Source organism: Cebus imitator, unplaced genomic scaffold (genome assembly GCF_001604975.1).
Source record: "Cebus imitator isolate Cc_AM_T3 unplaced genomic scaffold, Cebus_imitator-1.0 Scaffold121, whole genome shotgun sequence".
NCBI lineage: Eukaryota > Metazoa > Chordata > Mammalia > Primates > Cebidae > Cebus > Cebus imitator.
In genome coordinates this window covers 2,691,883-2,717,471 of record NW_016107436.1, presented here as the reverse complement: position 1 = coordinate 2,717,471, position 25,589 = coordinate 2,691,883, and the positions used below count along the sequence as shown (strand labels likewise).

At 51.3% G+C, this 25,589-nt stretch overlaps 1 protein-coding gene across 4 annotated transcripts in view; it reads left to right on the top strand.

The window, feature by feature from the left end:
• Positions 1-14,083: 14,083 nt before the first annotated feature.
• The window catches only part of TBX4 (T-box transcription factor 4), a 32,721-nt gene continuing 21,215 nt past the window's right edge, over positions 14,084-25,589 (top strand). For 2 of the 4 annotated variants that reach the window (XM_017539929.2, XM_017539928.2), the window contains exons 1-3: positions 14,084-14,280; positions 18,184-18,369; positions 19,224-19,318. In XM_017539929.2, the coding sequence (XP_017395418.2) occupies positions 18,187-18,369; positions 19,224-19,318 (278 nt within the window). In that variant the 5' untranslated portion in view covers positions 14,084-14,280; positions 18,184-18,186. Of the gene's footprint in view, positions 14,281-18,183; positions 18,370-19,166; positions 19,319-25,589 lie in introns of all 4 variants that reach the window. The other 2 variants (XM_037742484.1, XM_037742483.1) reach the window with 1 other exon arrangement.

The following is a 25,589-nucleotide window of genomic DNA, read 5'->3' as shown; positions in this document are numbered from 1 at the left end:
ACACTCAGTTCACTCTCACTGTTCCCCATGGAAGAAACTATGGACTTGGGCACTAAGCCATGCTGTCTTGAGAGTGGGGTGATGTAGGTCAAGTCAAACTACTCTTCTTCCTCTTCTTATTCTTCCTCCTCTTCTTCTTCTCTTCTTTCTTCTTCCTTCTCCTTCTCCTCCTCCTCCTCCTCCTCCTTCTTCTCTTCTCCTTCTTATTCTTCTTCCTCCTCTTCTTCCTCTTCTACCTTTTGTTTTTGATGGAGTCTCACTGTTGTCACCCAGGCTGGAGTGCAGTGGCACAATCTCAACTCACTGCAACCTCTAGCTCCTACATTCAAGCAATTCTCCTCCCTCAGCCTCCTGAGTAACTGAGACTACGGGCGCCCACCACGCCTGGCTAATTTTTGTATTTGCAGTAGAGACAAGGTTTCACCATGTTGGCCAGGCTGGTCTGAAACTCCTGACCTCATGTGATCTGCCTACCTCAGCCTCCCAAAGTGCTGGGATTACAGGCATGAGCTACCATGTTCTTACCTTCATCAATGCATCTAGTCTTAATTTTGTTTGTTTATTTGTTTGGATAGAGTTTTGTAATTGCTTCACTGGACTCCTGATTTCCTACTTGAGGTATTCTTCTTGTCCATGGATGGTTGTCAAAATTGATATTTCTATGGAAATATGAGGATGGGAATCTCTTATTCTACCATCTTGCTGTGATCACTCTGGCAAAAATGTTCAGTGGTTATCTCTTGTTTTCTTTGCACTCTGCCATAATTACCAGATTCTCTCCAATGAGGACATTTTACTCTAAAGCAGTGGTGATATCATGGACAATGAATGAGTGTCATCTTTTCCAACCAAGTTCATTTCACTTTCAAGTAAATCTGTTTACTATGCAGTGTTGTAAATGCTTCTCAAATATTTAATAAGTTAATGAAGTAAATGAGTATTATTTTGCTCATTTTACAGATGAGGAAACTGAGGACCAGAGAGACTAAGTAGATCCCCAAGATAATACCTGAGATGTATTGGACCCAGTGGCCAAGCTGTTAACCACCATGCCATGCTGTCCAGAAACCCTCTGGGTCAAATTGCATGCAGTTTACAGCCTGTCCCGGGCCACAAAGAGGTGACAATTGCACTAAATTTTATGATTCTGGAGCCTGGAATCTGGAAGCCATGGAATTCCAGAAGTCTAAAGAGGCCCCCTCTTAGTTGTGTGGCTTTGGGAAAGTCCCTTAACTCCCCTAAGCCTTGGTGTCCTTATTTGTAAAATGTGTGTGATACCATCTGCATTCTTTCCTGCTTCTCAGGGTTGTTCTGAGCTCAGGTATGTGAAAATGTTCCATAAACTGTGAAGGATACAGGTAGGCAGGAAGTCGAGGGAGAGAAATCAAAGGGAGGAAGAGAAATCAAAGGGATGCTGTGTAAACAAAGGTGCCTTAAAAGGATTGTGAAGGTCATTGTGAGGGAGCTGTGTGAGGAGGAATTTGGTTCCTGAGGAGGGGCAGTGGGACTGGGGTAGAAACAGGTTTGGTGTTAAATCTTGGAGGGCTTTAATGTCAGATAATGCATTGGGATGTTACCGACAGTGAAATAAGGAGGGTGGACTATGAAGGGTCATCCACTGCAAAAATACAGCATGATTGCAGGGTTGTCTTCAGCCTTTCTGCTGGTAGGCCCGACTTCTAAGTGAGTCTGAGGGAGAGGGCTTCCCAAAACAGGCCCCCTGGGCAGGTGAAGACTCCGGTGGTGTATAGGGACTTGCTGGCAAGTTTTAGTCAATGCCCATGAGAGAGAAGCTGGTACAGGAGGCCAGCATTATGGTTCTTTCCAGGAGCCTAGGAAAACCAGAATGTGAGCCTCTCCTATTTGGTGACTCCTTCCAATTTATGGTAGCCAGCTTATTTGATCATCCAACAGCCTGGGATGGATATGAACTATTATCTTCCCTCCACTAATCTGCTCTTCCTAATGTCCCCAGTGACTCTAACTTCCTCCTCCTCAAATCCTCCTTAATACGGTTGGGAGTAGTTTACATTGATGACCTCTCCCTTGCTCCTAAAAAGTCCTTTTCCTGCCAGGATTGCACTTTAGAATTACAGGAAGAAAGTATCTGAATGTGCTAAGGTCACATGGTCTTAGCTGGGGGTGAGCAGAACCCCTTCAGTGATGGTCCCACCAAACTGTAACTCAATCCTGATATTGTCAACCTTGTTTTTAAAAGCCTCTAGAGAATGATTATTTCTCCTCAAACTCAACCAAAATTCTGAAGCTGAAAAGGGGGGGAATGAAATCCTGTGTACAAAATCACAACTGTCCATCATACTCCTGCCCAGAGACATCCTTAACTCCTGCCTCTTCCATACCCACTTCTCCTAAATATCTTTCTAATAACTTCATAATAACTGTCCTCATCACTCCTTGCTGCCAGTCTCTACCTGCAAATCTAACTGCCCACTATCAGTTATCTTCTAAAATACAATCTGGACTGGGCACGGTGGCTCATGCCTGTAATCCCAGCACTTTGGAAGGCTGAAAGCAGATCACTTGAGGTCAGGAGTTTGAGATCAGCCTGGCCAACATGATGAAACCCCACCTCTACTAAAAATACAAAAATTAGCCAGGTGTGGTGGTGGATGCCTATAATCCAAGTTACTCAGGAGGCTGAGACAGGAGAATCTCTTGAACCCAGGAGGTGGAGTTTGCAGTGAGCCGAGATCACGCCACTGCACTGCAGCCTGGGCAACAGAGCAAGACTCCGTCTCAAATAAATAAATAAATAAAATAAAATTCAATCTGGTCAGTCCAAGCTGCTCCTTCTCTCCTCCCCATCAAAAAAACCCTTTATGGCTCCCCATTGCCATTAGCTAAAGTTCTTAATATGGTTTACAAGGTCCTTCCCAAACCTTATCTTTCAACAAGGCTTCATTTATCACTCCAGCCCCACTACTCCCTAAACAGGCCTCTCTGTGCCTCTGTCTATATTCTTCCTTTCTCCTGGGTGCCTTTCCCACATTCTCTGTCTCGAAGGATCCCATTCATATTCATCTTTCAAGCCAGGATGAGTTGGTTAATCCCTCTTTTGTACTCTCTTCACACTCGGTAAGGATTTAAGATTAAAGCCCTGAGCACATTTTATTATGGCGTTTGTTTACAAGTCTGTTTCCTCCACTGGACTGGGAGCTCCCCTAAAGCAGACTCTGAGTTTTCCTCAGCTTTATTGCCCTAGTGCTTAGCATTGTGCCTAGCCTGTGGTGTTTGGTGAATTTTAAGTGAGCTGTACAGATGAGGAAACTGAAGCTCAAAGAGAACAAGTCACACACTTAGAATGAGCAACCTCCCTAATGGCAGTCAAGTTGGAGAGATAGCTGTGATCATTTAGATTGTGCTTTGTAATCACCAGGCAGTTGCTAAAGCCTGGAAGGAAAGGGTGGTAACCAGCTATCTGCCTGTGGTCTTTGAGAAAATAAGGCTCAACAGGCTCCAACTTAAATGGTCAAGAGGGATTTAAGTTAAAGAAGAGAAAGACCTTCTTGTTCCTGGGTCTGGTAGACAAAAAAGTGAGCTGACTCAGAACGTTTGTGCACGTTTTGCCTCTGGAGGCTTTTATGAACAAGATAGACCTTATTATCAGGGCTGAGTGGAAAGTCCTGTTAGAGGCAGACAAATGGCTGAGCTGACGTCTGAAGAAGCTGCCTCTTGAGGAAGCCCTTGAGGAGCAGAGGAACCAGTGAGAAGACTTTAGTTCCCAGGGAGCTCAAGGATGCTTGGGGGAGGGGGAGACAGAGGAGAGAGCCCTTCCTAATTAAGCCTCTACCCACGGGTGCATGTGAGGCTAATAAGGCAGCCCCATTCCAGGGCACCTCCACACCCAGCCAGCCGGTCTGCCTGTTTATTGCCCGTATGGAGATCATTAATGCCTCCTGACACTGGGGTCACTCCCAGGGTCAATCCCGGAGCCCGTTCTGCAAAGCAAGGGGAAATGAACTTCCCAGCACATGTGGCTCAGGCTTGGCAGGGAGGGGGACTGTGGTCACCCCACACCTCAGCTCTGGGAGAGATCAGCACTCCAGGCAGTCAGACCCCCCAAAACAATCCCTTCTACCCATGCTGGACTCAGGGGTGGTGGTCCTGGGGAAAGGCAAGGTGGAGGCCCTTGTCTAGGCCGGGACAACCCCCACTGAGGCTGTCCCAACCGACAGACAGACACTAATCCCCTGGCGACGGACTGGGCTGGTGTCTGGGAGCTGCAGCTGCAGCTCAACAGGGGCCAGCCTGCCGGCCGCAGGTGACGGGAAGGCACAGGCCTGGTGGCCACGTGGGCACGAGCTTGGGCCTCGGCCCCACCTTCACCCGCTTCCCCCTTGTTGATTGGGCCCCTTTCCCCTCCGGAATCCAAGATGGTGGAGGGGGCGGGCTTCCAGGGTGATCAGAGCTTCAATTGGTAGAATGCAGGACCTTTGAGCTGAAGGACAGCCCCAGTAGCCATTCAGGGAACTCCTGCTGGTGATGGCGGTGGGTACTTAGCCACCTTACCTCACACTTACGCAGTGAGGCGACCTTAGGAATTGGTCTCCCGCAGGCTGGCGAGGGCCACAGTGAGAGCGAAGAGACTCCAGACGGCTGCTGGGCAGGCCCCTTACCAGCTTGGGGCGTCTTCCTCCATAATGGAACTGAGAATCAGTCCCTACCTGCCCAGCAAGAAGACGGGGAAAACCTCCGACTAACTTGGAGGAAATCAATAGGATTACCAGGTTAATGCCAGAGCAGGCTGAGTGACAGTTACCAAATAAATGATCTTGGGAGGACATGGCTGAGGTTAAACGAGGCCCAATAAATAAAGTAACGTGTTCAAAGGAGAAACTTCAGAAAATGCACGGACGCGGGAATGGGGGGTGGGGGGTGCTCGGGCCTAGGGACTCCTTCCTGTCCTCCCGTTGGGGGCCTGTTGAATCTCCCGGAGGAGCCACAGCCCCGGGCCTGCCTCTCGCGAACCTACAGGCTCGGGTCTGCACCTTGTTCTGTGCCAGTGTGGGCACAGCTCCAGGGCGGAGCACTCCTTGGACAGCCCCCCGGCTTTGGAGACTGAATGAGGGAATGGAAAGTCTTACTGTGGAGGCCTGACCAGCCTCTGACTCCTTAGAGAAAGGACCAACTGCAGCAAGATGGGCTGAAGCTAGATGTGAGGAGGCACTTCCCAGATTGATGGAGAGCTTATGGGCCTTGGAGGGAAGGAAGTTTCCTGTAGGCCTTCAGCTGAGTGTCTTTTCTTCATGAAATCTGAAAGGTTTTGGTCACTGAGCAGTGAGCAAACTCCCTTCTCCAATTTCTTCCAAATCTTCCCACTGATGCCCACATCAAGCCTCCTTCCACTCCCATATCCACTGTGCTTGGCACTTTAGAATTGGGGATTGAAAAACCTAAGCACAGAGAGAGCAGCTGTGGGTGAGTGGGGCCCCAGGCAGATGGGGGATGTTTGAGGAAGAAGGCAGCAGGAGACGAGGACCTTGGTGACATGGGATGGGGGCACTCAGAAAGCTCCAGGACACAGCTTCTTGGGACCGCAGTTGGAAAAGAGGCTTGAGCTTGGTACAGACTGATAGAAGGGCCCTGTGATATGGGGAAGGAGTGGAAGGCAGGAACGACATGCCTTTTATTGGAGTTTCATTCAGCTTTGTTGCCATGAGTCATTTGGCTTTGTGTTTATATAGTGCCTTCATAGTAATAAATCAGATTCCACCAGACGCAGTGGCTCATGCCTGTAATCCCAGCACTTTGGGAGGCTGAGGCGGATGGATCACCTGAGGTTGGGCGTTCGAGACCAGCCTGACCAACATGGAGAGACCCCGTCTCTAGTAAAAATACAAAATAAGCCGGACGAAGTGGCGCATGCCTATTATCCCAGGTACTAGGGAGGCTGAGGCAGGAGAATCACTTCACCCCAGGAGGTGGAGGTTGTGTTGAGCCGAGACCGTGCCATTGCAACAAGAGTGAAACTCCATCAACAAATAAATATAAATATAAATAAATAAATAAATCAGACTCAAGGAAGGAGAGAGAATGGTGTTCTGAGCACCCCGTGCAACTCTTTAGTGTGTCCCTCCATACCCAGGGCTGGATTGCCCCTGGGGCAGTAGATCTGTGCCCAAGTAGATGGGATGTGGGGTAGAAGCAGAGGGTTCTTTGCCAGTGGCCTGTTATAGAGGATTTTATTCTAGATGAAAGCACATTTTTCCTTATTGTCACTTGTTTCTGACATAGTCAAGAATTTGCCTTTTTTTAAAATTGTATTTTATAGAGATGGGGTGTTTTTATTGTTGTTTATTGTTTATTTGTTAATTTGTTTGTTTTTTGAGACAGAGTCTCACTCTGTCACTGAGGCTGGAGTGTAATAGTGCAATCACGTCTCACTGCAACCTCCGCCTCCCGATTTTAAGTGATTCTCCTGCCTCAGCTCCCAAGTAGCTGGGATTACAAGTGTGCACGACCACACCCGGTTAATTTTTATATTTTTAGTAGAGACAGGGTTTCATCATGTTGGCGAAGCTGATCTTGAACTCCTGACCTCAAGTGATCCACCCGCCTCAGCCTCTCAAAGTGCTGAGATTACAGGCATTAGCCACTGCACCAGGTGGAGATAGGGTCTCGCTACTAAGTATATTGCCCAGGCTGGTCTTGAACTCCTGGGCTCAAGCAATTCCCCCACCTCAGCCTCCCAAAGTGCTGGGATTACAGGCCTGAGCCATTGTGCTGGCCTAATTTGCCTTTTTTGGCCAAGGCTGTGTTCTTAGCTAGAAAGGGCCATCAACACCACCTTTGCACATGAAAAGCTTACAGCAGAGTCTGTGTGTACAACGCTCTTCATACCATCAGCAATGTGTCCTGGTGAATGAGCAGCTCACTCCAGCAGTGGTCCTGCTGGCTTTCTTCCAGTAGCTAACATGGTAGGAGTCAGCAGGAGACAGAGAATGCTATTCTTAGGAGCATCAAGGATACTGGAAGTGCCCTCTCTTAGAAATCTGAAGAGAGAGATGATTAAGCTTTTGGTCTCTGGGTGAGTATTGTATTTTTTAGCAAATGAACAATAATCATAACCAATAGGTTATGATCTTGGATTCTCCAGCCTTATAGATCCAGTGACCTCTTTTCTTACTGTGAGACCTTGGTCAAGTCCTATTTATAATAATGATACTCATATTAGAGTGTTACCATGTGCCAGACACTATACATACATTATATACATATAATGTATGTAAAGTGTCTAACAGATGTATATATAGATGTATGTATATACAGATGTATGTATAGTCCAGACATTATGTACATATAATGCAACACCACGAAGGAGATTGTGTTATCTCTGTGTAACAAATAAAGCTGGCTTAGGTTAAGAGACTGGAGAGCGGTTTATTTAAAAGCATAGGCACTGAAGATTCAGACTAGTTTGGCTTTAAATCCTGACTTCATTTCCTGGTTGTATGGCATTGGGCAAATTATCTGACCTCAATTTCTTCATCTGCAAAATTGAGTTTATGATAGGAACCACCTGAGAAGGTAGTAAGGTTGAAATGAGATAACACACACAAATTTCTTAGAATTCTGCCAGGCACATTGTAGATGCTCGGTAAATGTTTGCTATAATTGCAAGCCCTCAAAGCAATTTTATCTGTGTGCTGTCACTTCATCCTTTCTACTGCCTTATGAGCCCCCTGTGCAACCCTGTATGAGGGGGGTGTTAGTATTCAATTCATTTATAGATGAGGAAGCAGAGCCTTAAAACTCTGCTCTAGCCTTAAAACTCTGACCTAGAACATGCTATTGGTCCCTCTGTAAACAGACGTGAATTCAGGCTTTTAAACGTCAAATTCCAAGCATTTTCTGATACTTGAATTCTAATTTATTTTAGCCGCTCATTCAGAAATATCCCCAACGAGCCAAATTTAAAGCCAAATTTGGATTACCTATGCTTAGGATAGATAGAATTCAAGAATTCAAGAATTAGAATTCAAGAATTTCTCCCATTCTTGAATTCTAATTTATTTTAGCCTCTCATTAAGCAATATCCCCAATGAGCCGAATTTAAAGCCAAATTTGGATTGCCTGTGCTTAGGAAGAATGCAAAGGAGAAAGGGAAAAAAGGGAGGTGTTTTAAAAATTAAATAATATCTCTGATTTAGAACATTTTTTCACCTAGCACGACCCTAGCAGATATACCTTCCTCTGGTAGTAAAATAAGCATGTATTTCAGAGAAGTCTTACTGGAGAAAATGGAAGGAAATGGGGATTCAGGAGCATGTAGTGTAAGAATGGGGGAGGAGGAAGCTGACTTTCTACAGAAAATCCACTGAAGAAAAAGGTCTCTGGATCAGGAGGTCTAGATTGCTCAGGCTATGCAAAACGCAGACTTGATCATTCATTCCTTACCTCTGTAGGGTCTCAAATGAGAGTCAAAGGAAGGATCCACCTGTGCTGCACTGTCTTTGCCCTTAGTCCCAAAGGCGCTCAGAGCAGTCTGCCTCCCCCAGCTCAGAGATCAAGGCAGCCCAGTCCTCAGGTCTTTCTACATGGAAGTTTCTAGTTCTCCCTGATGGGAGAAGAGCTGGAGAGCAGGGTGAGAGGTCAGGTGAGCAGACCTGCATCTGTGGTGTGAGGGGAAGCACCTGTAGCAGCTGCTGCTGCCACCTCTATCCATCCCCTGCTCAGTCCTTCTCCAGCCTCCCAGAGGGAGCTCAGGCTCCTGCCCCACAGCCATCCTGAGCTTGCTAATCTGAATGGGATGTGGGCTGAGGAATCTGGAACCAAAACTTGGAGCTACTGGGCGACAATAAAGCTACAGGGGACAGATCAAGTCCCTGCTGCCTCATCCATCCTTTTCCTTTTGGAGCTTAATGAGAATCCCTGGCCTTAGACCACAGCATACACAGAAAACATAACTGGGAAAGAAATGAGGAGGGATTTTGTGTCCTGGTTTTGGATTGGAAGGCTTGGGCACATGCACACTCAGGTAAGTATATCTTCCATTATAGAGTAAGGCACTCAGCACTGAGATGGTGAAGCAAGAGGATGGCTTGAACCCAGAAGTTTTTGAGGCTGCAGTGAGCTATGATTGCATGCCAGCCTGGGCAACAGAGTGAGACCCTGATTCTAAAAAAAAAAAGGAACACTGTGCTTGGAACTTGTACATATGCTTCAGGAGTATATTTGGCTGTAAGTAACAGAGATCTATCCAGAAAAACAATGATGAAAAAAATAAGGTTTATTTTTCTTGTTTGTAAAAAGCAGGCTGGCACTGGTTTAACTGCTCAGTGATGCCATAAAGAACTCAGGCCCTTTTTTTTTTTTTTTTTTTTTATATTTTTTTTTTTTTTTTTTTTTTTTTCTGTGATATCCTTAACATATTCACTTTCATCCTTCTTGCCTTAAGGTCTCTAGAGAGTGAGAACTCCAAGGATTTCATCTGCAGGGGAAAGGAAGACCACATCTTCCCCTTCATCAAGAAAACAAAATATTTCCCACAACCTTTCTCCCCTCCAGTCTTCCGTTTAGGTCACATTGGCCAACACTAGATTATGGGGCCATCTCTAGCTACAAGAGAGACTAGGAGAGCAGAGAGCAGGATTTTCATGATTTTCATAGACCAGTGGTCCTTAGCCTTGCCTGGAACTCCTGGGCTCAAGCTATCCTCCCACCTCGGCCCCCTGGGTAGCTAGGACTACAAGCGGCGCCACCATGCCCGGCTTTGGCTCTACTCACAGAGATTCTGACTCAGTTGGTCTGGGTTGGGGCTTGGCACTAGTATTTATTAAGTGATCCAAAAACCTAGGTTGTTTTTTTTTTTTCATTGTAATTGTTTTTTACTATACTATGGTGCCAGTCCATCCTCCAACAAAAGGTCATCCTCAATCAAAGTCACCCCAGGCTCTAGGGAGCCACCTCACTGTGCTGACTGGCATTCCCCACTTACCCTGTAGCCCCTGCTGTCTCTGGGATTGATTATTTAGGTGACTAATTAGTCAGTTTGCAAATTCATTCATTAATGAATCTGCAGTTAGTGACGGGTTACTCAATCAGTTGGGTAACTAATAGAATGGTCAGCTGGCCTTTCCTCCTGTTTATGTGTCTAACACATAGTAAGCATTTTATATGTCTTTGGATGAATGAATCCATTAAATAGAGACAAAATAGAGTTAATTCAGTATCAAATGAGATGGCAGCTGTGAAACCACTTTGTAAATGAGAAAATACTGCACAGATATAACAATAAACATTTACATGAGAAACTACTTTATTATTATTATTATTATTATTGAGACAGAGTCTCATTCTGTCTTCTAGGCTGAAGTGCAGTGGTGTGATCTTGGCTCACCGCAACCTCTGCCTTCCAGGTTCAAGCAATTCTCCTGCCTCTGCCTCCTGAATAGCTGGGACTACAGGAGTGCGTGACCATGTTTGGTAAATTTTTGTATTTTTAGTAGAGACGGGGTTTCACCATGTTGGCCAGACTGATCTCAAACTCCAGACTTCAAATGATCCGCCCACCTTGGCCTCCCGACATACTGGAATTACAGGCGTGAGCCACCGCACTCAGCCAAGAATCTACTTTGAAAATTTAGGGCCAGGACAAAGTCTGTTCCTTCACCATTCACCAAAGACTTACTGTTGCCACATTTCTGATATGGAGAACTACCATTTTGCTCTGCTGCTCATAAGCCAGATTTTATTCTCAATTCTAATAGCTTTGTCAGCATTTAGTGATAGCATGTATACTTTCTCCTTTTTCCTTGATCCTAATGTGTTTTTCTGCTTGTGTTTTTATTAGCTAATTTTGGTTATTTGGGTTTTTTTGTTTGTTTGTTTAACCTCACCAGCTTTATATTTGCTGCTGCCCACAGCGGCCGTATCACATTACCTGCTGGTCCCCAGAGCTGCCCCAGCCACCAGCCCTGTGACATCGTAGCCCAGAAGTGGGCTAGTCAGCAAGCAGTACCCCCTCCCCTCCCTGGGGGCCATAGAGAACACCCCCTCCCCTCCCTGGGGGCCATAGAGAACACCCGCTCCCTTCCCAGCCCTCACACTAGCAGCTGAGGCTGGGCCACCCCTCCTGCTTTCCCACAATAGAGCTTTCTATGTTCAGCCATGCTACACAGACACTGTTTCCCTCTAGCCCTCCTCCCCAGCACCTCCCTGTGGGGGGCTGGGCCCCGCCTCCTCCCCGGCTTGGAGGCAGACACAGGTTGCCTTGCAAGACATGACCCGGCACCACCTACCACGGAACAGCTCCAAGGCCCCTGGGCCCCTCTACAGCCTTTTGGGGAAAGGAGAAAGGTAGAATCAATTTTTGAAATACTTGTGAGTAGTCTCTATCAGCCACCTACCACATGCCAGGCATTTACGGGCATTAATTTAGGCAATCCTGACAATGAGCTAGGAGGTTGGTGTAATCATCCCCATTTTATTATGGGAATTAAGGGACTTGCCCAAGGTCACCTAGCTGCAAAATAGTGAGCAAGGAATCAGAGCCAGATTTCAAAACTAAGGTCAGCCTGTTACCAAACCTGAGCACTTTCTCACAAGACAACCCAAATCAGTGTGACAGATGCGTGGTACGTCATTTATTTGTTTAGCTAGTTGAGGAAGATTTTTATACTTGGAACTCCTCAAAGTAGTTTTGGAGAAAAAAATACCTGGTCTTTTCCTCTTCCACACAGGCTCTTTTTCAGCAAATACTATGCAGCATTCATTATAAGCTTTTCTATTATTTTACATAGAACTAAGAAGAAAAAACGCTGCTAATTAAACTATGACACACAATTAACTGTCAGATGCATCCCAGTTTCAGAGTTATCAGAATGTAAAAAATGTGTGTCTTAGAGTCAGTGGACTGAGGTATTCCATTCTAATAATGGGGAATGTGCATACAGAGCCTCTCTCGCTTACTCACTTGGTGGCTGGTTTTCCCCTTCCTTTTCAGTGCCAAAAGCTTACCTGTTTCTTCCATATCTCATTTCTCCATGTCATCATGAACATGTTGATATTAATTTAGACTGTCTGCCACGAGTCTCCAGAAAGACTTGCACTTAAACGAAGGTTCTAGTCTAGCTTTTTTTTAATTAAAGAGCTATACTAGATGGTCTCATTAGGAACGTCCTCCAATGATTGTCAACAAATTCTTTCCAGAGTCTGGCCTAACTCTAGTCTTCCCGTAGTACCTGGTGATTCACTGCCTTCCGTGTTCACCATTTCGCACAGTAGTTGGTTGGTTAGTCTGTATACCATTTATTTGCAAGGGATTTCCCTACAGGTTGTTGGAGAGGGCTTGGGAGGGGGCTTTCGAGCAGAAGCTGTGGCATGTCATCCAGATCTCCCTACCACAGGAAACAGGACTCCCCAGGCATCGCCTGAAATGCCAGGGCCTTCCTTTTCTCTGTTCCAGGAGTCCGAAGGATTGGGAAGGATCCAACGTCTCCACTCCTCTTAGGTATTACTTCCCCTCCCTGGTTTGAGGCTCCATAAGAGTGGTGATGGGGTGGTGGGATCTGGTACTGTAAGGGTACTAGGGACCTGAGCAGTGGCGCACTGATGAGCTGGTTTTCAGGCTCCTGACAGCAGCAGCAACTGGCTTTTCTAAGTTGGTGTTTTGCTTCCATCTTTGAGTGCAGGGTGGTAAAGGAGGCATTGATGCTGGCTTTCCATTTCCTAGCATTAGAACAGGGTCAGACCCACCCAGGAAAAGAATTTCCCCAACCCCTTCCCTTCAAGCTGATTTTGAGGTCAGAATCCGGAAAGAGACAGAGGCTGGTTGAGGACACAGGTGGAGGGATGGAGGCAGCCCGTGCTAAGCGCTGAGGGACCACTCTGGGGATCCTTTTTGATGAAAATTCTGGGGCCTTCACAGACTGGTGGGCAGGCCTATTCCTGCCCCAGGTTTCTGGGCATATGACAGGCGGGGAGGCTGGGGCAGAGGCTGGGGTCCACATGGGTCTGTCTGCCAGTGGAACTGCAGAGTCCTGTGGCAGGCACAGACAGACAGAGAGAAACAGGGGTAGAGGCTGGGCAGGGAGGTGTAGGCGCTGAGCAGGCCTCCCTTTCTGAGGCGGGAAGAACCGGCTGTCTCGGTGCAGGACGCTCCCCAGTCTCCATTTCCTAGATCAGGGCAGGCATTGGGCTTCCTCTTCAGCTCTCCAAGATCTCAAGGAGCTGCCGCGGAATCCTGGCCGTGGGCCGCAGTTTCTCCAGGAGGCTCTGCCAAGCCTGGCACCTTCCAGCCAGGCCTGGGCTCGTTCAAGTCCTGAGCCGGACTCGGCCCCTACTCAGAGGCCGACCCAGCACCTCCCCGCCGCCTCCGCCCCGCACCAGGCCGCCGGGCTTCCTCCCTGGTCTTCACCCCTGACCTCCGCGGCCGACTCTGAGGCGAGCCAGGCCGGGTCCAGCGCCCGCGGCCCCCTCGGCCAGACAAGGAGGGCGGGTGAGCACAGGGGCCGCGCCCAGACCAGTCGGTGCCCAGGTCGCCCTGAGCGTGCCCGGGCCTAGAGGTGCGAGGCCGCGTGGTGGGCATGGTCGGGAAGCAGAGCGTGTGCCTGGGAGGCGCGTGTGCGCCTCGACCTCGAGACCCGGGCTCCCAAACGAACGGCGCGTACGGCTGGGAGCTGGGCTCGGGGAGCCCGCGGCCGGGGGTCGGTGGAGGCCGCTGCCTGGAATCGGGTGCCGGCAGCGGGGCCAAGCCAGGCCGTGGAGCTCCCCATTCTTCGGGCACGGCGGGGCCGGGCGAGCCCTCCTGGTTGCCGAGCCACAGCTGAGAGCCGCGCGGCTGCTGGTCCTCGCTTGCCGCCGCTCTAATCTAAACCATGCCGGGCTCCCAGACCCTACCCGGGCCCCGGGGCCCGAGGGCCAAGGGGAGGGCTCTGGGCCGCGCAGTGGAGGAGCCGGCGGCTCGCGTAGGGCTCGGGGTCCCCGGGACCACGACGCCGGGGAACCCTGGAGCCCCCCTCCCTGGGGGACAGCGGGCGCGGACTGATTGACGGCGGCGACGTCAGCGCGGAGGGGGGAGCAGCCCCGGAGGGAGGGAGGGAGGAGGGGGAGGGAGCTGAGGCCCCAAAGTGCAGCCTAGGAGATCAAGGGCCCGCTCCAGAGCCGGGATGTGTCCAGCCCCGAGGGCACGGCGGGCAGCGGGACCCTGACCCAGCGCCACGGAGTCGGAGGCCCGGCCGGCCGGCTCTCGCTCCTCGGACCCGAGTCTGCAGGGGACCTCGGGCCGTTGTTGCCTCCGCATGAGGCACCACAATTAGGGTGAGTGTCGGTTCCAGCCGAGTGGGGACCAGCTGGGAGTGCGGGGCTGGGGCTACAGGGGTTCAGGGTTAGGCTGCAGGGTCGGGGAGGATGAGCTGGAAAGGGGTGAGTAACGCGACCCGGGGAAGAACTTCGGGGGCGGTCAAGGTTGCAGGAAGGCGGCGCGAAGTGCCTTCGGTCGGGTTGCCGCCTCGGCCGGACACCCGTAGTTGGGGCACAAACCCTTCTCTTTGAGTAACGCGACGAATTGGGTCTAGGGACCCAAGAGTCTAGAAACGGTAGCGCCAGCACCCTAAGAACAGGGCTAAGCCGTGACAGGCGGAGAGGTGCCCTGGAAATTGGTGTTTGCAGAATGAATATGCAAGGCCAAGAAAGAGGGCCGGGTACAGAAGCGAAAATCCATGTCGAAATGTGTGATCAGAACATTGGACTCAGAGCCTTTGATGCAACAAGATAGTCAAAATTAAAACAAGGAGCATTATATATAAATAATGGTCGATGATTAAAGATTATGAGAATGTGAGCAATTACCAAAGAAAGGGCCAATGGCATAACTGATATACACGTGAACTTTCAAATAATAAAATCATAGTCACTTTCAGAATCAAGTGAAAATAGTAATCACAGTTTTAAAAGGATTAAAGACAAAGTAATTCTAAATAGAGGAACAATTTAAGGACTGTTGTATTAAAACCAATAGCATTAATACAACACATAGTAATAGTGTAACAAATTACTGAAATGTAGGAAACTAAAAAACTATAGGAGAAGATGAACAATGAAAATACTATTAAGGGAAATACTATTAGTGGTAGTGATAGAATAATATAATGTATTATTGATACTATAGTGAACTATTAAAACAAGTATTAACTAAAATCTTAGTAATATATAGTATACAGTAATATAAATAAAGGCATATTAACGAGAATTGCTGGAGTAATATGACAATTTATGACCAATGTATGAATAGTCACAAGAACATTATAAATAATGGTTGATTAATAAGAAGTATTGTACCAATGTGATGAAAAATAATCAGAGTATTAAGAGCTACAGCAATATTGCAAAGTATGGCAAAATAACAAGAGGTAATGATGTGATGAAAAATAACCAGCAAATTAAGATCTGTAACATTACAAATAATTACAAAGTAACAAGATATTGTCAGGGTGTGTGGAAAAAATAATACCTGGAGCGTTATGAGCAAGCCTAACAAAACAAATTGTGGTTAGATAACAAAAAGTATTATAAAGACGTGAAGAAAATTAACATGAATTTTGAGAACAATTATATGACAACTTACAGTAAACAAGAAGTTATTGAAACAGCGTGACAAAGTATAAACCAAATGAAGAGCAAGCAACAGAAACGTATTAGGGATACAACGCAAAAATACAAAATAATAATAGATTAACCGTGACCTATTGGAACACTATGTCACCTCGATATTGGTGATAGTATTATAAATGTGCCAGGCGGCCCTGAAATGAGGGAGCAGTGACAGGAAAACAACAAATGTAATAACGGTAAACTAACGAATCAAACCAGGGCTTTAACCACGCAGTATTAAAGATACAAAGTAGTCATAATCCACGCGGTAGGATATTCTCAACATTCCCAAATTGACCAAAATACTACTCTGATAATAAGGACAATTAAAATATTTAAAAACTGTATGAAGTAATAACAATTCCCCCAGTGCAAGACACATATCACTAGTAACCTAACAGTGAAAAGAAAAAGCCTGTCCTCTTTGCAAAACGAGGCAGCTGAAAGCAATGGACCCCATCGCAAAGGGAGCGGAGGCTGCGGGCCGCGCCAGCCGCGGAGTGGACGTGAAGGATGAGCGCGGACCGCGGCCGGGGCTGAGTGCGGGATCCCGCGGTGCCGGCGTCTGAACGCGCCCAAGCTCGAGGTCTGAGAGGACCGCGGGGACTGCAGCAGGGTTGGAAAAAAAGGAAATTGATGGGGAGCTTCGGAGGGGGCAAGCTGTGGCGAGGTCAGGAAGTGGCTTCGTGGCCGAGAGAAAAGGAAGAGGCAAACCCGGAGCCGGGGAAAGAGCGCCGCGCAGGCCTCGTCCCCAGTCCGAGCTGCGGGACCTGCGTCGGTGGACAGGGGCTGTGAAGGACCTCCTCACGGGGCAGCACCGAACACGTAGGACTGAGAGCGCAGGGCACGAGCCGCAGAGCTCCCCTGCACGGCTCCGGGTGTGACGAGAGCTCCACAGAGGACCCCGTGGCCATGCGGGCCATCCGCGAGACGCCTCCGCCTCGCATCCCGCAAGCCGCCACACGTGGGACCAGCCGGTCGATCGATCGCTAGCGCCAATCCCGCTGGGGCCCCAGACATAGTCGGACCCAGCGCGCTGGCCCGAGCAGGCAGCTACCTCACTAAGGCAGCGGCCTCCTGTGCAGGGACTCCTGCGTTTCAGAGGCTCGGCGCCCCCGCTCACACGTGCCGGAGGCGGGTGCTGGCGCTGGCCATGTCCACCTAGTCTCACTCCCTGCGGCTGTAGCCGAATACCGGCCCGCCTGTCAGCCTTATCTTTATGGGTTTTTCCCAACCCGGACTGGCCCCGGCCCCTTTTTATCTCCTCGGTTGCACTTGGCTTGTTTACTTGGCGAGGCCCTGGGAGTCGAAGTCTAGGCCGGGGATGCGGAGGCCTCGGAACAGAATGGGCGAGAGGCCTGAGCCCGGGGATGCTCCCAGAGGGCCCGGGGAGAACACGAAGAAGGTAGGAGAAGAAAGACAGAAAGGCAGGGCATTCGGCCCCAAGAGGGGCCCTCAGACCTGCAGAAAGCCCCACTGGAGCGCCCAGGTCCGGCAGGATGGGGAAGAGCGGGAGGTGGAAAGAGGCAGCGGAGGGTGCGGGCACACCCCTGAGGGATGCGGGCAGGCGGGTCTCTCAGGCTGGGCTCTCATCTGGATGCCCCAGGACCTGCTTCGGGCAGGGGGCAGGCACCTGGGTAGGCGAGTGAATCGGCCAAGGAACCCGGAGAAATGTGGCTGTGCCAGGCAGGGCTAAGTGGCTCCTGTGAATGGGCCCACCCTACTGGCCTGGTCCTTGGCTGGGAAGGGTGTGGGTCTTTAGGCCCAAAGCAGAGCCCTGTGGCGCTAAAGTGTGCCCGAGTGAGCTTGTGGTGCGAACGCCAGCGTCAGGCAGGGAGGCCCTGGCCAAGGGCAGGGTCTGGATCAGTCACCCAGGAGAGTGTGGCTGCTCAGGCGAATGGGATGCTGTGTGAGGGGCTGTGTTTGGGTGTGAGGATGTTTGTGCTAGAATGGGAAGAGGGTGTCTGTGGACGACGAGTGTGCTGGAGTGAAACCTTTGGTTCAGGAAGTCTCTGCCTCAGTGCTGTCTGAGAGGTTGGGTGAGGGCAGATGGGTGAGGTGAGCCTGAGAAGCCGACCAGCCCGAGGCCCTCTCTGCACACAGGTATGGAGCTGCAGAAGCCTGGCTCTCCTTTCCTACATGGCCAGGAAGTGTCCTGGCTGTCCTGGGACCCACAGAGAGACCTGGACCCCAGTTATTGGGGAACAGCCGAGGAGACCCAGGCCTCAGGCTCCACCTGAGCCCAGTAGGAGGGAGGTACTCGGGGTGCAGCTGGGGCAATGCCGAGAGGGCGGTCCCTCCTCCAGACCTACTCATCACAGAACCCCACACCCAGGGGCAGGCAAACACTGGACTGGCGCAGACCCTCCCAGGTCCACAGCCCGAAGGGAGGAGGCGAGGGACCTGCCCTCCATGCAGGCTCCCTCCTCCAGCTCAGGAGGGGGCGGGGTCCACGTGTGCCAGGGCAGCCTCAGCGCCCCGCACGAAGCCCCTGGAACAGCTGGAGAGGGCCACGGGGCCTCTGGTGAGCGTGGACCTGAGCGAGTGACTCGTTGTGTGCTGTACCCGCAGGAGATGCTGCAGGATAAAGGCCTGTCCGAGAGCGAGGAGGCCTTCCGGGCCCCGGGCCCAGCGCTCGGCGAGGCCAGCGCCGCCAACGTCCCCGAGCCCGCGCTGGCAGCACCGGGTCTCAGCGGAGCCGCGCTAGGCAGCCCCCCAGGCCCCGGGGCCGACGTCGCCGCCGCCACCGCGGAGCAGGTAGGGCTGCGCCAGCCGTCGGGTAAAAGTCGGGCATCGGTCTGCCTGCGGGGCCGCCTGTGTCGGTCATTCTGTCTGATTGTCGGCAGGACGCGCTTTCGTAGGAACCTGGGTGGGTTCAGGACGGTCTGCCTATTCCTTCTCCACTGGGCAGGGCTCACTCTCTGCCTTCTGGGTCCTTCTCCACTTTGTGCCCTCGGGGCTACTCTGGAACGAGCTAGAAATAGAGACAGAGATAGATGAGAGAGGGAGTAAGAGAGAGGGAGACCCCCGGAGCACCGGAGCCAGCCAGGACCAAGTGTCCAGCCCCAACAACCCGGAAAGGGCCCGGGACTGAGCGGAGGGCAGCAGGAAGCGACCCCGCAGATGCGCAGAGGAGCCGCTGTGGGGCTCCGAGGTCTCTCGGACATCGCCGAGGGACTTCACAGTGAAAATCGGACGATCACAGCATGCGGGATGCCGCCTGGGCATCTATGTGCACTATCTGCAGGCGCGAGCCTGGCCGAGGGTGCGTTCGCCTCTCCCTGTCTGTGTCTGCCCTTCGAGCCTGTGGCGGTGGCCCGTCACGGAAATGTTCATGAGTGTGCAGGAGTGTCGTCTAACCTGCGCTGGCCACTATGTGTCCTCTGCGGGTCCCTCCGTAGGTGCATCTTCAAAGGAGGGTGTTTTAGCCACCGGCTGATTATTTTAAATTCACGAATAGTTCAAAATCATTCGATGAAAGGAAAGCTGGAGGCGTGAGCTCCGGGCGGGTAGGGGTCCGCACACCTTTTCGGGTCTGGTTCTTCTTTCCTCAGGCTCCGCGTGGAGCCCTGGGCCAGGCAGACACGAGTCCCTCTCCCTCCCATCCCCAGACCATCGAGAACATCAAGGTGGGGCTGCATGAGAAGGAACTCTGGAAGAAGTTCCACGAGGCGGGCACCGAGATGATCATCACCAAGGCGGGCAGGTCAGAGCTGGGAGATTTACTTCCGGGGATGGCGGTGGGGAGCAACGAGGGCCAGGGGGTCCCTTAGAAGTCCTCTTGGGCCCGGCCTGGTGGCCTGTGGGAGTCCTCTCTGCCTCCTCCGGCCTCAGTGCCACCTCCCTCCGCAGCTGGGGACTGGGCCGCCAAAGCCCACTGGGGGCCACCGCAGCCGCGCGGGCCTTGCGGTGGAAGACCCAGGGGAGGGTCAGCGCTATGCAAATGAATGCAAACAGGGATCGCGAAGCCCAAAGTCCCAGTTGCAGCACTTTGGCCCCCTGGGGGGCTGCTTTGTCCTCCTCTCTTCGAGGACCTGCGAAGGTTTCTTGAGAATGCATTGATTGGGGACCCTGAGATGCCTATCAGTAGATGGGGAGAGGAAACTGGACTTTGCTGTTCAGTATTCATACATTTTCGTGAGTGACTGGAACCCCAAGCTTGTCATCTCAGGGGCCCAACTCTTCCGTTTCCATCCGCGTCTCTGGCCAAAGGGAAAGCACCACTTCGGGCTCCGCATGTGTTGCTGGGAGAGCGGTTCTCGGTGGCTGCCAGAGAAGGATGATTTATAAAGTGGAAACATCTTTAAAATGCGCTGGTGTCTGTGGGAGAGAACAGGGAGGAGAGGATGAGAGGAGGCATATTCACAGGCGGGGGAGTGAGAGATTCAGTGGAGCGGATGTCTGGGGTGGGAGCAGGTGTGTGGAGGAGAGCAGTTGTCAGGTGAAGGCGAATTGCTGTAGACAGAGACGCTGGCAAGTTCAGGTTCAGGAACTCCCTCCCCACCCACTCTGCCCCTTCCACATACACACACTTGATTTCGGTCCTTGGGGACAGATTAGGTGTGAAAATGTCCCTTTGCCTGGATGTGTCTCATAATTGGGATTTCGAAGGAATAAGATGATGAAGCCTCAAGGGCCAGGAGTTTGGAGCCAGACCCTGGCGGGTGGGGGGTCCAGTTCCAACTCAGCTACTTTCATCTGTGCAACCTCAGACAACAGTACTAACGAGTCGCTGCCCCCTCCCCACTCCATCTGTAAAAGAACAGGTCTTGCCTCATACATTGTATGTAAAGCACTGAGTTCCTGTCACATGCGAGCACTCAAGAAGTGCTAGTGAATAATATGGGCAATAATTAGAGACGTGTCTGGCATCCTGCTCAGCATTTTCTTCTACGTTTTAGAGAACTTAGCTCTGCTGAACCGCTTAGGGAATGATAGACTATTCAAAGGAAACGCAAAGCAGGTTGGTTTGCTGTGTGCAGTGTAGGGGTGCTGTGGTCCTTCCTGTCTCTGCTCACTGGCAGGCCTTATAAAGTTTTATTTTGTTGAGGGTAGAGGTCTGGGCGCTTGGCCACCCTCAGGTCTTAGCCAGGGAGGTGGCATCACCACTCGGGGGTCTATCAGGGGAGGAAGTAGGTTTACTTTAGGGCCTGAGCTTGCTGCATTTTGGGGATGGAGATAGGGAAGGAGGATGCATTAGGGGGCTGGCAGAGGGTGCCACATGGAGCCATCATTGGGGACAGTGGAAGCCAGGTGTCACAAGCCCTGCCTCTTCCTGGCTGGGTGCACTTGGGCAAGTCTCTTTGTAGCTCAGTGGTGTCAGGGAAATGGTGACTGAAGACCTATCTACTGTCCTTTCCTTTTCTATTACTGTGAGACTCAAACCAGGGAATCATGTCGATGACGCCTGGTAAATGGGTAATCCACGGGGTCAAGTGTGAAGGGGAATGGGGCTCATTCTTGTGCCTGCTGATGTGGAGAGAAGGTAAGAAGAAAGAGAAAGGTTCAGAACTTCCATTCTTAGACAGCAGAAGTAACTTTGTCTCTTGAAAATAATTGGCCAGCATGTTCTCTGTGCATGCCTGGCCTCTGCCATTTTAAACAAAGGGCATGTTGTGGTTTTCCTCAGTGGGGTTTCCTTTGTCTGTGTGGGTCCTTCTTCTCCTCTCTCAACACATACACTTATGCACACACTTCCAGAGGTGGCCAGCCTCAGGCAGATGTTTGTGCTTGATCTCCGTTGAGGCTTAGAGATGGACCTTAGGGAATGATAGTAATTTTTAAATGGCTGTGATAATGTTGGCCACTTATGGAGCCATCACAGCCTTTCCCTTGTCTGTTAGAAAGCTGTCCTTGCACCGAGTCTAGTTCTTAAGGAAATCACTAGCCTCATGCCCCCAACCCCTCACCCCTCACAGACGCCCTTTCCTCCTTCATAGCTGCCCCCACCTTCAGCAATCACTTTATTGCTCTGATCTGCTTTACTCTGGCTGTGGTTCCTCAATATCCTGTCCAGTGGCTCTCCCTGCTCCCCAAATTCTGTGTGCCTCTACTGGAACCCTTCTTGGGACATTTCCATTTCTTAGTCTGGGCCTTTTCTGCTAAACCTGGAATCATAGCTTCCTAGATGGCTAGAGCTGGAGGCAAACCAAGAGAACGTAAACCAAACCCCAGAGAAGCAAAGTTAGTTGCCAGGTCCACACAGGCAAAACAGATGAGGCGCCCCACCTCCAGAACACAGCTCCTACTTTGATAAGTTCCCTTGATTGCTTTTTTATGGGGTCCTATTCAGTGTGGATTGTGGCTCTGCTGTAGAGACCCTGGCTGATTAGGGACATGATAACTGCCATCAGGCTGGGCAGGAGCGGGTCCTGGAGAAGCGGGGCCAGAATGTTGTCAAGCCAGGTTGGGTTCTTGGGTCACAGGCTCCCTTACTACCTTAGCCCTTTGGGTCCTTGAGAGTCTTGAAGGTCAATGGAGAGGACCCCTTTCACTGGATAGTGACTTTGAACTGCCAATCAATTTGGGATGGTGGATAAAATGCCAGTCACCATGTGAGCCACCAGTTTCTGAATCCTCAGAAACCTCCATGTCAGGTGCAAAATGGGGGCCACAGCCCTCTTCAGCTCATCTCAGCCTCTCAGGTCTCTGTAAAAGGTTCATGCTGATAACGGCAGACAGCAGATCCCTCTCTTGGCCGCCTCACATCCCTGCCAAGCTTGATCCATGTGAGAAATTGCATTTTCTCCCAAACATAGATAAAAGTGAGCGCCACAAAAAAATTAAATATAAACCTCCCCAAAATGAAAATTGCCTAACTGTCTCACTGCCCTTCTCCTAGGTCATGGTTTTGCCACCAGATAAATCTCCACTATCAGCCTTCATAGCCTGTTGAGTTCAATGTTGCTTGTGTTAGTGACAGTGAATTTGCGTTTGAAAAATGAACTACCGATGAGAACTCCTGTTGAACCTGTATTGTTTGTTATTCTGAGGCAAGGATTTGGCCCGGCTTAATCCGGGGCTTCAAAGCCAATTGCCCTCACTCTGTATACAGAGCGTCAGAGCCCAGTGGCGTGGATGATAAGAGAAGTAAGGGTTGAAGACACTGGGAAAGTGGGCTGGGGAGAGAGTGCTTTGATCTCTTTTTAAAGTATTTTCTGAAAGTAAAAGTCTATCAGAAGGAAGTGCCTTAAAAAAAAATCTAAGAGAAGCAACTGATCTTCCAAAAAAACATCCATTCCACACACTCACCCCTCCTCCCTAAGGGAAAATATTTCTTAAATATGCTTTGGGTGAATTAGAAAACTATGTGTGTATGCCTCTGTGCATGTGCGTGAAACATGGAAATTGATTTAGTAGCTTCAAAATCAGAACTCACTTGGCTACAAAAGGCTCAGTCTTAGTGTAGGTGGCACCAGCAGCCCCACTTCTAACCCCAGGCTTGGATGTTGGGCCCCAGCCTCTTCCCAGCACACCCAGGATTCCTCCTGAAGACACCCCCATTTCCCCCGACATAAGGGTTGGAGAAACAGAGTTTTCAGGGGACCCCTGCCGTTTTCCTGTTGTTGGTTCTTTTCAGGCTCTGGGATCCAAAAATTAAATACAGGTACACACATATACACATGGGAGGGTGGTGTACACACACATACATAATTTTTAACCTAAATGTATTGCAGTGGAACATTCCTACAGAAAAGCCCACGCATCTTAAGGGTGCAGCTCTACAGGCTTGCACAAAATGAACACACTCGGGTAACCTTCATCCAGATAAAGAAATAGATCATCACCACCACCGCCCCAGAATCCTTCCTGTGTGCCTGCCAGTCAGTGCCGTTCCCACCCTCCAAACCGCTCTCTAGACTGCTGACCCCTTCCGGCTGGTGTTCCCCCTACATTGAGGGAGGGTCCGTGTAGCTCTTCTTGGAGTCCCCAGGGACCTCCGAGAAAAGCGGAGCTGCGGTGGGGTTGGGGCTTGGGGAACCCTCTAGGTGGAGAGAATCTAGGGGTGCCCCCAGTCTCTGTCCCTCTTCCTAGAAGGAGGCTGCGAGTAAGTCAGCGCCTTGAATCTGGCCACAGCTTTGGCCAGGGAGCTCCCGCGGGTCTCCAAGCGCAGCTAGCTGGAATTGGGTGTCCCCGCTCAGCAATGAGTTCGCAGTTACGGGTTTGTTGCCAGAATAAAAAAGCCCCAAACCCTTGCCCCGCGCCCCGCGCGCCTCCAACACCAAGAAACGTCCGAGGAAGCTTATCTTAGCAGTTCATTCTAAAGCCATTTCCGAGTATGAATAGTTAAAGGCTCCAGCCCCGCACCCTTTCGGAGCCTGTTTCTTGATCAGAGGAGAAGCCCCGGGCTTTCATCTCCTCCCGGGCCGGCGAACAGGCGGCTTGTTTATTCCCCTGGCGGAGCCGTTTCCGCGTGTGGTTTGGGGGGAGTCCCCGCCTGTCTGGGGACTCGGGAGCCCAACGGGGCGCGGGGAACTAGGGGAGCATGGAGAGGGCGCGTGGGGCGCAGAGGGAAGGTGAGGGGCACGTGGAAGAGGTGCCGAGGGGCTAGGGAGAGGGAGGGGCCGGAGGACGAGGTGGGAGCCGGGAGAGAGTGGGGAGGAGGGCGCAGGGAGAAGGTGCAGGGAGGGGAGCAAGGGAGAGCGCCCCGGGGGAGGGCTCGCTGGGGCGGGCCCAGAGGTAGACTGCCGACTGCCGGAACAGGCAAGCTTCCCCGACAGCGACAGCGACAGCGCTGGTGGCAGGGCCTGCGCGGATACAGGGGCACCCCGCCACCCCAACACACACACGCAGGAGGCGTTGCTTTCCACCGTAGGGTGTTGGTTTTCAGGTACATTCTACGTCATAAATCACAGAAAAAATTTACATCTCACTCCATCATTTCAAACCTTTCATTAGAGAGGCAGAGCCCAGAGGAAGTCACAGCTCCCAAACCCAGCCTGGCCTCTGCCGCCTGAGGCACACGACGCTGGTGAACACCCCCAAGTCAGGCGTCTAGGCACCAACTTTAGCCTCTTCAGGAACCCAAGGGTAGATACCCATGGGGCCTTGACTTCTCCCCTCCACCGGGGCAGGAGGCTGATGGAGGTGGGAGAGGGGGCCTCACCTTCACAGGCAGCCCTTCCCCAACCCTGGGTGGACTCTTCCCCCTTCTGGAGTCACCTAGGCAGGGAAACGATGGTGCCTAGGGCCTCCCCACCCCACCCCAGAGGGTGATCTGCATGACTGAGAAGCAGTCCCCGAACTGGACCCTGCCAAGACCTAGACATCTGTTCCATTGAAGGCAGTGGGCCTCCCTGAGCCAGTTTAGCCTGAGCAGAGGGCTTTTGAATTCCCCGTTTAGACCAGACATCCCACCGTCCCTTGCTGCTGCCCTAGGCAGAGCAAAATCGGTGGGCAAGGGAGGCGAGGCTGGGAGATACTCCCCTTCCCTGCGCCATTGCTCACATCTCCCTGAGACTGTCATCAGCCAGGAATCTGGCCTATGATCAGCTTCCAGGAGGGACCAGGTCCCAAGACACCAGTGGGGGGGATGCAGAGCACTGGCTCCTCAAAGGCCTTCCAGAAAGCACTTAGTGTCAGCCTGGCTTCCTGGGCTGCGGAGATGAAGCCCAGCAGTGAGAAAGAGAAGGGGAAGGCCAGAGCCCCTTAGCCCCCCTCAGCCTAGGCTACGCCTGCCAAAGTGGCAGTGAGCCCTCTGCTCCTGGCCCCCTGTGTGGACACCGGCCCCGAAGGGAAGCCTTGGCTGCACTCTGCTGTTGCCACCTGGAATGATTACAGCAGACAAGCTGAGTGCAGGCCCCCGGTGCCAGGCCAGCCCAAGCATGGTCAGGGCTGCCCCATTTTGTGGCTGTTTCTGTGGCAGTTACAAAATGGTGGCCTGGAGGGGGCAGGATTCTTGGCCTTCCCCCAGGGAAGGGGGAGGCGAGGCAGCTGCTGCCCTTCCTGCCTCAGCTGTAGGCCCACCAGGAGAGAGG